This window comes from Ambystoma mexicanum, chromosome 4q (assembly GCF_040938575.1).
Source record: "Ambystoma mexicanum isolate Mex_15411 chromosome 4q, UKY_AmexF1_1, whole genome shotgun sequence".
Classification (NCBI taxonomy): Eukaryota; Metazoa; Chordata; class Amphibia; order Caudata; family Ambystomatidae; genus Ambystoma; species Ambystoma mexicanum.
In genome coordinates this window covers 1,272,122,342-1,272,136,162 of record NC_090928.1, presented here as the reverse complement: position 1 = coordinate 1,272,136,162, position 13,821 = coordinate 1,272,122,342, and the positions used below count along the sequence as shown (strand labels likewise).

The 13,821-nt window shown below is 49.2% G+C and overlaps 1 protein-coding gene across 3 annotated transcripts in view; it reads right to left on the bottom strand.

Annotated features, from left to right (window-relative positions):
* LOC138468363 (cullin-9-like) overlaps window positions 1–13,821 on the bottom strand; it is a 1,322,368-nt gene that overhangs the window by 321,803 nt on the left and 986,744 nt on the right. For all 3 annotated transcript variants that reach the window (XM_069608895.1, XM_069608893.1, XM_069608894.1), the window contains one exon: window positions 5,555–5,737. In XM_069608895.1, the coding sequence (XP_069464996.1) occupies window positions 5,555–5,737 (183 nt within the window). The remainder of the gene's footprint in view (window positions 1–5,554; window positions 5,738–13,821) is intronic.

Sequence of the window (13,821 nt, the reverse complement as noted above, 5' to 3'; positions counted from 1 at the left end):
TTCCCAAACAGGTTGTTCCCGTCGAAGGGCAAGTCCAAAACCTTGGTTTGTACGTCGTGGCGGAAATCCGTGCCCTTGAGCTATCCTCGTTGTCTCAAGCAAACGCTGTTGCCCAACTGAAGGAAACCGGTGTCGGCGATGTCCGTTGCCACCGTGATGGCGTGGTCTGAAGCAATCTCCCCCTCCTGTAGGATTTCAAGGGCCTCAGCCCTTTTGGCGTCCGGAAGGAAGTCTAACAGAGGGGCGATTTTGAACCACAACTCCCTGTCGTAGCGGGCTACGACAGCCAGGGCGTTGGCCGCCTTGATAGTCGTCGCTGCGGATGAGATGATCCGTCGTCCCATCGTGTCCAACTTCCTGCCCTCGCCGTCCGGCGGGGAAGTTGATGTCGAGGCCGATGCCCCCCCAGCTTTCTTCTTTGCCGCCGCCGAGACGACTGAATCCGGGGTAGGTTGTGCCCGAAGGCACAAGGGGGCAGCGTCGGGGACCCGGTACTTCTTCTCGTACCGGTCCCTCTTTGCCGGCGCCGTGGCAGGGTTCTTGAGGAGGGCGAGCCCCTCATCCCAGATGTCATCAAGAAGCGGTACGGCGAGGACCGTCTTCCTTTTAGCCTCGCGCCGTTGGTAAAGGAACCCTTCTTTCTTTTCTTCTGGGCAGAGCTGAAAAAGCTCGGATGCCCTGGAAATCATGGCATGAAAGGATCCAATCTCGTCGGGCGGGGACGCCTGAGCAGGGGGCAACGGGGGACACGTCCCGTCATCACCTCCGCCGTCATCTGTACCTGTCATAGCCGTGTCCGTGCCTGTATCATCCCCGTGGGTAGTAGACCGGGGGGAAGGCAGAGCAGGCCGCAGAGGTGGGAGAGGTGGCGTAGGATGCGTCCTCCTCTTATGCGGTGGACTCTCCGAAGGTCCTGGCTCCGGTTCCCCCGTCAGGTCTGGGTCAGGTACCTCCGTCGGGGGAAGGGGCAACCTTGTCCTTATCTCCGAGCATAAGGACTGAATCGCTGACAAAATGGCCGTCGAGGTGTCCTGAGGCGCCGGAAATGACAGGCGCGAGGGCTCTTGAGGAGCCTCGTCGGCGACACCGTCGCTCTCGTCGTCGCCCTCGTCGGGATCCCTCCCGATAGGCTGGGCCTCTTCCACGACTTCGATGAGCTCTTCTTCAGAGGTCGTGTCCGTATCCACGATGGCCACTAGCCCCTCCCCCACCTTTTCCAACGAGGACTTTGTGGGGGTCTTCTCAATGGGCCTGAAAGACGACTCCCTTGGCGGTGGCAGGGAGACTCTGGGTCCTGAGGGTACCTCCACTGGTGTAGACTCCACAGGCTGAGCCAGGGCCGCGGCGACCTCCTCAATCGAGGTCTTAGCAGGGTGAATTAAGGCCATCGTCACCTTCTGGACGCCTGGGGCCTTCACCTTGGGGGGAGGGTCCGAGCCTCGCTCCCCCTCTGCCGGAATCTTTGAGATCAACCGGGGCCTCTCCAGAAGCTTTGCCGGGTTCTCGGACTTCCTCTTACCCGAGCCAGAGCGTTGGCTCGTGGTTGATGGCGCTGGGGAGGATGCGCCCTGCCTGGCAGCCAAGGAGCCCGACCGTTCGGCGCTCCCGGTGCCCGTGGACTCGCAGTGCTTCGCCTTTTGTTGGGCCCCCGTCGCCGGGGCACCCTCACAGGACTTAGAAGATCGCTCGGACTTCTTCTCTCCTGATGGGCTCTCCCCTTCCAGCCAGTTGGCGAGACGGAGGTGGCGATCCTTCATGGTCCGCTCCGACATGTTCCCACAAAACGCACAGTCCTTCTCCTTGTGCGTCTTGTCCTCATGGGGACAGAGGCATAACGAATGCTCGTCCTCCTTGAAAACATTCTGAAGCTGGCATCCAGGGCAGGTCCTGAACAGCTTCCCGGGCGTCAAGCTTCCTTTCTCCTGGGCCATGTCCGGGGTAGGCCTCGGAACTTCTGGAATCCTCCAAAAGCGTAACTCGATGAAATCTTCACCCTTGAGGGGCGTAGAAAACTCCGAAATGGATCCCAGTTGATCGGATGTAGAAACGGTGGAGCTTGAGGCTCTATTTAACCGAAAAATGAGAAAAATCTCCTGAAAAAGCACGAAAACGCAGCAAAAGCTTGAGAGCTACAGCACGAGGACTCCCAACACTTGAACGTGGGGTAAATATCTGAGGATGGCTGCCGGAGGCGGGGCTTAGGGAGAGGGCAGTCATTGGCTGGGGCCAGTATGACCCAGAGACCAGTGATTGGTTACTACTAAGAAAGACAGATCAGAAACAAAACTGATACTGATTTTTTTCTATACCGAGGATTCCCGGCCTGACGACGGGGAATATTCATGAGCATGTGAATCCATGCCAGACCCCATGCTGGAGAACTGCACTATTTAAACTGGCAGTGGCTATTCAATCATTGACAGCTGCTGGCCACACATTGTGCCCAGCAACAGGCATTCTGGCACCTCTGGACACAGACTGCCCTCAAACTGTGAAAACAGCAGCTTTCCACGAGAAAGGATATTCCACTCAAGGCAATTAAACCCATGAGGGGAGGAAGACGGCCGAAGAACAATATGGCTAGAGAACAGTCAAAATTCTTGTGGAACAGAGATCTGAGCGTGCTAGCCACTCTTAGTAGCCATTTGCAGTAATTGCATAAGTGCACAAGTAAAACCTTCAAATTATGGTAGGAAAACCTCAACTGCCACAAACCCATCCTGGACACATTGTATTTGTAACCCAAAAGTAGCACAAGAAAACGATATGAGGATACAAAGTATCCTAACTGCGCTTCACTTTAGAGTGATGTGTGCAGTTGTAAAAATACAAGAAATAAATAAAGAGAGAAGTAGTCTCTCTGCACTGAAAGTCTTGTGAACTGATCAGTCTCCCCATAAATATGGGCACAAAGCAAGGTAAGTAAAGCAGACGCTTTATTTACTACCAAAAAGTCAGGCCAGGATTGCAAACAAAGCAAAAAGAAAGGATGCCCCCCATAGACATCAATGGGAGAAGAGCAACAAAAAGAAATGCTTTCCTAACGGACCAAAGACCATTGACTAAGGTTTTGCAGGCGGAACCTCCCAACCTTTCAAGGAGGCATCTGCAACAATAGTCAAATGGGGCTAGGGTTGCTGAAGCAACACCCCTTTTAGCAGATGGTCTCGCAGGGACCACCATGTTAGGTCTCAGGATACCGTTGCCGAGGCCTGCAGAAGGTGTGAAGTGCACCCTGGAAACTAAGGCCACAGGTAACCGAGAAGCAACTAGAGTGACCATATGCAAACTGTGCTTCCACCACCAAAAACAATGCAGGAGGCCCTGGGGCCCAGAAAACGCAGGAAGGCTGCAGCCGGAACCCTGTCCCGAGACTGAAGAACATGAACATTCTTGCGGATGCTCCTTGGACAGGAAGGCTCTGCCAAGGAGTGTGTCCAGGACTGCACCAATAAATCAGAGGGAGTGGGATGGCGAAACTGGGTATTTCCTTTAGTTCAGGGAGAGGTCCAATCTGTGCAACAGGCTCCACGTTTGGAACAGATGCACCGATGCCAAGTCTGGGGAGTGAGCTCCGAGAGGCCAGGGGAGAAAAACAGGAGCGCCTTCTCTGCTTAGGGGAGCCACTACCACTTCCAGCATCTTTCGGAAGACATTGGGTGCCCAAGAAAGACCAAAGGGCAGGACTTTTAAATGTTAGTGGCAATTGCCAACTGAGAATCTCAGGTACATAAAGTGTTTCAGGTGAATTGGCACATGAAAGTAGGCATCCTGGGGATGCAACAATACCAGGTATTCCTGTTGGTCGAGGGCTTCAAGGATTTGGGCCAGTGAAACCCTTTTGAAATTGTCCATCCACAGATAAAGGTTCAAGAGGCTAAACCATCCTTCAATACCAGAAAATAGATCAAGGACCAGCCTTTGCATCGTTCCAAGATGGTTACCAGTTCTAAAGCATCCTTTGTCAGAAGCTGACAGACCTCATTCAAAAGAGGAGGATGGAGAGATAGGAAGTGGCTCTAGGGGGCATGGTCTTGAGGGTGTTCAGAAAAGGGGAGGCAATATCACTGGTGAACGACTTGTGAGGCCCAGGTATCAGAAGTGGTCAGGCACCATTCCGCACTGAACAAGGACTCCTCCTCCCCCCTACTGGGAATTGCGTGGTGGAAGTTTGATTCACAAAAGCTTTAGATCTGGAGCCGCAGAGGGTATGGCTGAGGCAGACAAGTCTCCTTTCTGAGCACCTCAGCCGCTACCCCTGTTGGGGCAGCTTTGCAGCTGTTTGCCCGAGGGAGCTTGTCCCCTGCCCCTGAGGGTATCCACTTGTAGACATTCATCAAGAACCTGTGTCAAATCAAATTGCACTTTTGGTCTGGAAGGGGCAGAAATTCCCAAGCCCTCTACCACCTTAGCCATCAAGCATTGTAAAGAAGCATGAGATCCCCACAGGAATAGGTGAAGGAAGCATGTACAGCCCATTTGCCGCCTTGTATATCAGTGGCAAGGTCCATCAGTTCCCCCTCAAACCCGCTCAGGTAAGTCTCTGACCTCTGCGAGACACAAATGTTTGAAGCCAAAGGGAAATGGGACCCCTCTCCTCAAAAAGGATGTCCTTCATCTTTGATATGAATGCACCCCTAGAGAGTGGGGCATATTCAAGAGGGACTTTGGTGCCAGCGAGTGTCAGAGCACAGTGGATCCCGACAGCGCCACCGGGGCTGAAGCCAAAGCTGTCAGCGCTAGGGCCCTGGCAAAGATGTTCAACTTCTTAAGCCAGAAGATGCCCCACTCCCCCGGTGTGGTGGCTTCGTTGAGAAAGTTACCCGTGGCACAATCTGCTCCGAGTCGTCCCTGGATCAGTGTCTTCTCTTCTTTGTGGAGGAAGAAGAATGATGCCTGGATGGACTGCCGAGTGAGCATGTCCTCTTATGATGCTTTTTCATCTTTTTGTCTTTACAGACCAGGAACCCTCGTCGGTATGATGCTCCACGCAGAGTGACCTTCAATGAGTTCATGTAGAGCCATGTTCCTTCTGGAAAAAGGTAATGCTTTGCAGGCTGCTCCCAAAGCACCTTAGGGTCCATCGACTGGCATGCTCCCAGTCCTGCCCATCATGTTCCTCCCTTAAACAGTATAGAAAAATCCTGTGTAGGTTGAGACAGAGATCTTTCATCCGCAGTCGGCTCAAGGCTTAAACGCAGAGGTCTTTGTTGGATTCAGCATGGTGCAGTATGGCAAACTTCTAAGTAGTAGTATTGCAGAGCGTGTGGAAAAAAGAACTGAAGACATGGGGCGCCTCGCCTCAATCTATATCTGCCCAAATGTCCTATCCGGCCTGGACTGCATAGAAGTTTCGAGCTGCGCCAATGCAGAGCAATGCTAGAAACTTTTCAAAGGGCCGCTCGGCTAGGAGGTATCATAGATGAGGAATCTGTGGGAGGAAGGAATCCATTACAAATAGAACTACTTTCGTTATTGTCTGATCAAAGGTTTTTAGAAATAAACAGATGTCAAAAACAACAGTGGTAAGTATTTGCAAATGGGATGAACTTACATTCATGGCAGTTGAGAAGGAAAGCTGAAGTAGACCCCCTGAGAATCCATGTCGGAGAGCCTGCACAAACGCAGCCTGCTGTCCAAAAAGCTCCTCCATTGCATTCTTCAGACGCAAGTAAACATTTCGATATCGCTCCACAAAGTCTGGTGTGTTCCAAGCCACCTCCAGAAACATTTTCACCTAAAATGGAAGAAAGGAAGGATAGATTGGTTCTCGCTGGTGAGATTAACTGAGCAGCAAGATCTTACTCTTAAAGAATGTACAGACCTGTGCAAGTGTCATAAAAACACACAAAGGCACCAAGAAAAAGATTGTCCATGCAGTACATTGAAAAATGTATACTACATTTATCGAACATATGCGTTGAAAATCAACATCTACAAAAAAAAACATTATTTCAAGTATAGAGAAAACACAATTAAAAGGCTAAAAAGGGACCCCCCCCTCACCCCAAGACCCCATTAAAATATAGCAATAAGGTGTAAAGAAAAATAATTTTAAATATAAAGCACTGCTTTAAAAAAAAAAAAAGTTTCAAAAGGCCAATCAATTTCTTAAGAAAATCAATCATAGCCCCTTTAAGTGTGAAGAAAGGCAAGTTATTTTATAAGGGGTTTAAAAATGTGTTATTTTCTCCCACAGTAAACGATGGGACAATCACAATAGTTAGCCCCTGGTTATGATGTCTGTGTAGGTAAGTATGTAAGGGAAGTATGTATTTGTATTGAATTTATAAAGCGCTTTTCACCAAAATCCTTAATACAAATTAATTAACAATGACACAATAAAAATTAGCAGTAGATTCAAATGAATCAAACACAAGAGGAAAAAGCGTTCATTGTGAGAAGGGATAAGATAGGTTTTAAGGTTAGTCTGAAAGATACGAAGAGGAAGAACAAACAGAAAGGGGAAGGGAGATCCAATGTTTCGTGGCAAGAAGGGCAAAGGAGCAGAAACGAGAAGCACATGGGGTTTTGGGAGGGAAAGAAGAAACTGGTTCTGGGAGAGGAGAGCACAGGGGGGAATACAAAGAGATAAGCGAAGAAAGATAGAGAGGAGCAAGGCCATGGATACACTTGATGAAAATGGAGAGGAAATAGTAAAGATGGGACTCTAAAGTAAGAAGAGATATAGCCAGTAAAGAAGCTGTAATAGATGACCGAAAAAAAAGAAGACAAATATAACAGTTTTAGATCGAGCGAAGAGGAAGGAGATGGGGGAAAAAGGAACGCCAATGAGAAGAGCTGAGCAATATTCAATACGTTAGAAGACCAAACAGGAATAAAGAAGCTTAGTAGCATAAAAAGAGAGATGAGGTTGAACAGAACGAATATTAAAAAGAGCATAGAGGCAGGATCGAGCAGTAGGTGAAATATGTAAGGCGAAAGAAAGAAGGGTAAACAATTCCCCTTAAGTTACAAGCGGAAGCAGAGAGGGAAAGTAAGGAAGGAGGGAAGGAAAGAGAAGAGGAATGAAAGAAGGGGAGAAATAGTAGGATGAATCGTGGTAGAAGGAGAATAGAACCTCAGTCTTAATATGTGCTTACAGATCTCTATAGCAAGACAAGGGAAGGAAGCAAATGGTGCTCATGCCCAGGTGCAACCACCAAAGCAGAAAGGGGTTGTGGCTCCAAATCAAGGATTACAGCCCAAGATAAGATCAGTGTGTCAGGGAGGGTGGGGTCACGAAAAGGGGTATGCAAACAAGACACAAAAGGAAGATACATGCCTCAAGGTAGGTCCGAAGACCTGTGGAGCCTACACTCAAAAGGATGCTGCAGACTGAGCCAAAGGTTGCAGGTGCAGAGGGAGGTTCTGGTGTCGTGCTCGGGCTTAAATGGAGTTGGAACAGGTCTCTATTGATGGACTCAAGTAAAGAAGATGACAGTGCGAGGACCTCAGGACTCTAAACGAGGAATGACCTCTTTGAGCAACCCACAACAAAGAATGGTACAGAAATAGGAGGAGACTCTGGTATGACTTCTCCAACAGGTCACATGTGATGCAAGCCATGGACAACAGGGCCCAGTCCCAGAAGCCAGCTCTGTCGAAAGAGCAGTGATGTCCCACGGTGGTACTGTCATGAGGAAGAGCAGCAGCAAGCTCAGTGTCCAGTTCAAAGGAGGAGCCCCCACTCAAGATGATGGGATGCAGGGGAGCTCCAGGAAGGAGTCAAGGATGGGCCACAGATTGTTCCCACTGACACAAGGGTGGAAAGCACTGCAGCATGTTTCGCCAGGTGAAAAGTAGAACAAGCTTTGCTTTGTGGGATCTGGAGCAGCAATGAAGGTCCTCTCCGTTTTTTCCTGATTCAGGAGCCAGTGGTCGGCTGATGAATGGCCTGCAGGTCCTCTCCAAACACTCAATTATAAAACATATATAGTGTCAACATTAGGTTTGTAGGAGCGCATACAATAACTTAGTACACACAAAAGAAGGGAAGTTATGATGTGTCGCAAGTTCCTAGAACTACTGGGCTAGACTTAAGAATGCTGGCCTTTAAAGGGGAGGAAGCCCCCAACCTGTAGCTCAGCTGACAGTTAAGGCTGAGCACCTTTTTGAGACAAAGTATTACATGGTCATTGGCTCAGACCCCAGAAGAAGTCTCTGCTTCGACTGAGTACACCACCATGTTATGCTATTTTACCATGGTATTATTGATTGATTGGTTTTGTTCACCACGTAACAACTCAAGATAGGTGCCCTTCTTCAACCATCTCCCATACGCACATTTTATACAACCCTTACACCTTATTAAATAAAGTGTTACCTCACACATATTTTAAAAGGGATAGAGAAGAACAAACAGAATGGCACAATACATTGGCACAACATTTGCACAAATGACTATTGTAATAAATAATGCTTTTTATTTTACAAAATATTATATCCCTCAGTTATAATGAATCACCAACACATCAAATCACCCCACTTAAATGGTATTGGTCATGTTTCTATCAAATCACATTTATGACCAGGGGAGCAACAACAAAAAAACATACAGAAAAAATGCCCAAACGGCTCATACCCACACGGGCATATCACAATTCTCCTTAAAAAAGCCAAAAGCTTCAACACCAACAAAGTAAAAAGAAAACCTGCCAAAGCTAGGCATTCAAACAAACTAAACAAAAGCATTTATCATAACACTTCTTTGCAAGAATGGAACGCAATTATGAAAACAAAGTTAAATGAATGGAACAAGTTACTTACCTGTAACTCTTGTTCTCTGCATATGTCTTGCATGGATTCACAGAATATTCCCCGTCAGGCTGGGTATCCTCAGTAAAATTGAAGCCGTTTAGCTTTAAGCTATAAAATACTTGTCGCTTCTATGGCCTATGAGTGTCACTTTGGGTCATATTGCCCCTTAATGTAAAACATGGTGATGGTGTTTTCCGTGAAAACCCACAGCACCTTCCCATGGAGCTGAGGCTGAAAAGACTAGTCCCAGGATGTTTATGTGCAACTCCTTTGCTTCCGGGAGCTAGAATCCTCTGCCGTGAGAATGTGTTGTGTGGGCCCCCAAACCTTGAGGGAGGCGTCGGTCATGACTGAGAGAAGCAAGCAAACTGACCACCATTGCAGGGCCTGACGGAATGCTCGATTGAGGGCATCTTGTCGGTCCATGTGCCGGTGACTTACTACCATCTGGCATCAAGAAACTCTTGAATGGGTCTCTGCTGCGGTCTGCAAAAGTAAACCAGATGAATGCAGGAGGACAGTATACCCAGCAGTAACTTGATGGACCGAACTGTTGCAATGGAAGCTATCGATAGCTGCTGGACCTTTCCCAGGATGGCCTTCACCCTCTACTCCGATGGAGTCGCAAGACATTAGACGGTGTTCAGGAGGACACCCCGGAATAGTGCGTTCTGAGATGGCACTACACAGGATTTCTGATAGTCTATTAAGAATACCAGGGAAGTCAGGGTCTGGATGGTCTTTGTGGTGTGCTAGATTGCCAGCATGTGAGAATGGGATTGGATGAGCCAATCATCCATGTAGGGACAGACGTGGATTTCCCTGCGACACAGATGCGCTGCCACCGGGGTCAAGCATTTGGTGAACACCCTTGGGGCCTATTTCAACCCAGAGGGCAGGGCCTTGAACTGGAAACGACGGCCCTGAACGTCAAAACGCTGGAACTTCCGGTCTTTTCGATGAACAGGGATGTGGAAGTAAGCATCTTCCAAGTCGATGGTCGCTGGAAATATCCTCCCTCCAGTTTGACAAGAACATGCTGCAGTGCGACCATTTTTGGTGAACTTTTGGGATTTGAGGAACTTGTTGAGGCGTTGCAAGTCTAGAATGGGTCTCTACCATGCCGACTTCTTCCTTACCAGAAAGTATCTAGAGTACACTTTGGAGCCCCGGAGGCACTGAGGGACTGGTTCTATCGACCCTTTGCTTAGCATTGCTTGAACCTCCTTTAGCAGCTGTGCCACGTGCAGTTCTTGCTGCGGAACAGGAGAACTATAAGGGCATTTGTTCTGGAATTCTAGAGCACGCCCCTGTTGAAGGACATAGAGTACCCATTTGTCTGTGGAGATCTTTCGCCACTGATCAAAAAATTGCAATAACCAGCCTCCCACTGGGGTGCAGAAGTGGGGGCGAACATGGGCCGGTTCAGGCATGCTTCGGAATCTGCATCCTGGTTGGGGGGTGGGGGGTAACAACGCTGGCTGTAACTTCCATAGGTCTGGCAGCGTCCCCTATAAGCCTCTTAGGTGGTTGAACAGGAGGGTTGACGATAGGGGGGAGGAAAAACATCTGGATTCATTTGAGACTCTCCCTTTAGAGGAACGAAAGGACAGCCTCCTCTGATGGAGAGTGCCTAAAGAACGCACCAGCTCCGTGTCAGTCTTTATGGCCTGTTGAGTCTCATCGACCACCTTTGCAAAGAGGTTGTTCTCATTGCCACTGGAGTCTTCCCTTTCCTCCCTGAAGCACTCCCCTGTGCACCCTCTCCTTAAGAAACATTCTGCCAACCCTTCCTGCCCAGCTAATTATCGCTGTATATCCATCACTCCTTTCCTGGGCAAACGCCTTGAAAAGTTGGCCATCTCCCAGCTTAATCTTCACACTATTTGTTGGCTGTATCCATGACCATCAGTCTGGCTTACGAGCTGCCAGAAGCAGGGAAACTGCTCTCCTGAACATGGCTTGGCTGACTTATTTTCCCTCAGATAGACCCTCCCAGGTCCAACTTGGGTCCTTCCTCTCCTCTATCCCCTTCTCCATCTCCATCTCTACCTTGGCGTTCCACAGGGGTCTAACCTCTCTCCCTGGCTTTTCAACCAATACCTGGCACTTCTTGCCCATGGCATTGCTGCCCTCTACCCCACCTTTCAGTGCTATGAGGATGACCACTCATTTTCAGGCTTCCTTCCACCACCTCTTCTCCTCCTCTCATCTCCGACTGTGCTATCCAGGAGTGGTGTGCCGTCAATGATCTCTGCCTTAATGCCAGTAAAACCGAGATTCTCCTCATTGGCATACCTGCTCCCTACTTTCAAGTCACTCTCTGGCCGGCCTCCCTTGGCCCTCTTCCTGCTCCCACCTGTGAGGCTAAAAACCTCAGGGTCACCTTCGACTCCACACTCTTACATCTCTGACGTCTCTAAGAAGTCACACTAGCAGCTGCACCTCCTCAGGGGTATTCTTTTCCTCTCCTTCCCCCAGAAGCTCACCGTCTCCAGCGCTCTGGTTCTCTCTAGGCTGGACTAGTGCAACAGCCTCTGTCTAAATCTGCCTGCCTCTACTCTCCACACTCTGCAACTCCTCCAAAACAGGACTGCGAGACTTGTCCTTGGCCTCAAGCCCAGGGATCCTATCTCTTCAGGACTGAAATTGCTGCACTGGCTGCCAGTAGCGGCGAGGATTAAGTTCAAAACCCTCTGAATTGTCCATAAGGCCTTCTAGGGCCAGGGCCCTCAATACCTTCAACTCTCTCTTCCTAAATATCTTCCTTCTCGAGCTCTTCACTCATCCTCCAACTCCCTCAGGGTCAGTCACTTCACCCAGCAACAAGTTGGTGGTAGATCTCTTTCTTCTGCTGGTGCCTCCCCTCTAAACAGCCTCCCTGCCTCTGAAATTTGAGGAGAACCATCTCTGGTTCCGGAAGCACCTCAAGACCTTCCCCTTTGCTTCTGCTTTCTCTCCTCTGCTCCCCTGCTGATATGGTTGAAACTGAAGCTGCACTGGTTTACCTGGCTAACCTCTGAACCCACACCATTGCCCATGTAGTGTAAGCCAGAATCTGCGATGGTGACGGTGATAGCATGGTCGGCGGACAACTCCCCTTCCTGGAAAAGAGCCAGGGCCTTGGCTTTCTTATCTGACAGGAAGTCGATGATGGGCCCCAATTAATAACACAACTCCCTGTCGTACCTCGAGGGAATGGTGAGGGCGTTGGCGTCCTTGATTGTCCACGCTGCTGTTGTGATGATGCGCTTCCCTGCTGCATCCAACTTTTTACCCTCTTGGTCCGAAGGACGGGTTGGAGGGCTTCTTCCTAGCAACGGCCAAAACCACAGTCTGGCGAGGGCTGGGATCTGATGCACTTGGGGGGAGGAGTCGAGTCCAGAGCCCGGTACATCTTTTCTATGCAGTACCTTCATGACCAACAGGCCATCCTCCCAAATGTCATCCAAAAGGGAAACTGACATGCTGGTTTTCCTGGAGGGCTCCCGTCGTTTGAAAAGGAAACCTTCCTTTTCCCCTGGCACGAGGTTGAACATTTCTGTAGCCCTATAGATCATGGATGGAAGAACTTGGTTTTGTCCGTCTGAGAGGCCCTGGTGGGCGTTTCAATGTCCGGAGGTTGCCCATCCTCAGGAACTTAATCATCGGTGCCTTGCGTACCTGTTGTCTTAGTATCTGTGCCAGCTCGAGCAACTTCCTCCACCACAGGGAGCAGTGCAGCCAGCAATAGCCAAGGGGACGTAGGGGCCAGATGAGGTGGCCTTGGCGGAGCCCGAGAAGGCCTCGGAGGACTCCTCACTGGGCCACAAATGGGACCAGTGGGTAGTCGCTGCTGGATTTCAGCCACCACACTGTGCACAAGGTGGTCAAAATGTCCAAAGGCATGCCCCTTGGCGCAGGTGCAGGGCCCGGAAGAGATGAGCTAAACATTTAAAAGCATTGTATTTGTATTTCTTTATTTATATAGTGCGCCTGGCCCAAAGGCATTGTCAAAGGACCTCAATCTCTTTTTGTCAGAGGGATCATGCTCTTTGGACCTGCCGGCCCTGGAAGAGACATGACTACAGCCAGAACACGCGTCAGAGGCCTTCCGCTTCTGTGATCCACGCCACTAACAACCTATGGCAACCCTTACGTGTCTTGGAGGAAAAGGCCTGGCAAATCGAACATCCGTCTGCATCGTGGTCGGGATGTAGGCAGTTGAGGCACCGATCTTCGATTAAGATGTTCTTCAGGCCACAGTTCTCTAAGGCCCTGAAGAGACTTTCCTTTGTGGCGTCTGCCATAGCGTTGAAGCAAAGGCCCAAGACTGGACCTGTAGCGACTACAGGTTGGAGATCCGACGACAGACTAAGGATCCCCGCCGCCGGTAGTCACAACGTGACTGAAGAAGCGAATCAAGATGAAAATAGGCACAAAAAAACAGCAAAAACCCGAAGGACTATTAACACGAGAAACATGCAGTAAAAAGATGAAGATGGCCACCAAGAGTGGCGCTTAGGAGGAAGAGAGTCATTGGCTGGGACAGTATACCCCAAAGTCACCCTGATAGGCTATAGAAGCGATGAGTAGTTTTTAGTTTAAAGCTAAACTGCTTTAATTTTACTGAGGATTCCCAGCCCGATGACGGGGAATATTCACGAGCATGTGAATCCACACAAGACCGTGTTAGGTAAGAATTTTAGTTCAGTGCTAAATTTCCCTCATTTGTGAGATCCCCAGAACTGTTTGCTGGACTGGTGGATAATTTTTCCTTATACCTCAATGACTAGGAACCTTTTTCCACAGTCTCATATCCTTTTACTTTTTTTATGGGTGTCATTTTCAAGACTCCATTTGTGATTGTATCCTCTGACAAAATGTTGGCATATATAGCCTATTGTTGCTGGGTTGCCCTAAGAGTTCCCCTTTTACATTTTCTCTGGCTAAACTTGTGAGAACTACAGTTCCGAAGTAGTAAAGAGGGATTTTCATCCCCCTTTAAATTTTATATAGTGAGCCAGCACACCACACGTTATGTGGAGTGCTGTGGGGGATACAATGTATCCCCTTTCTTAC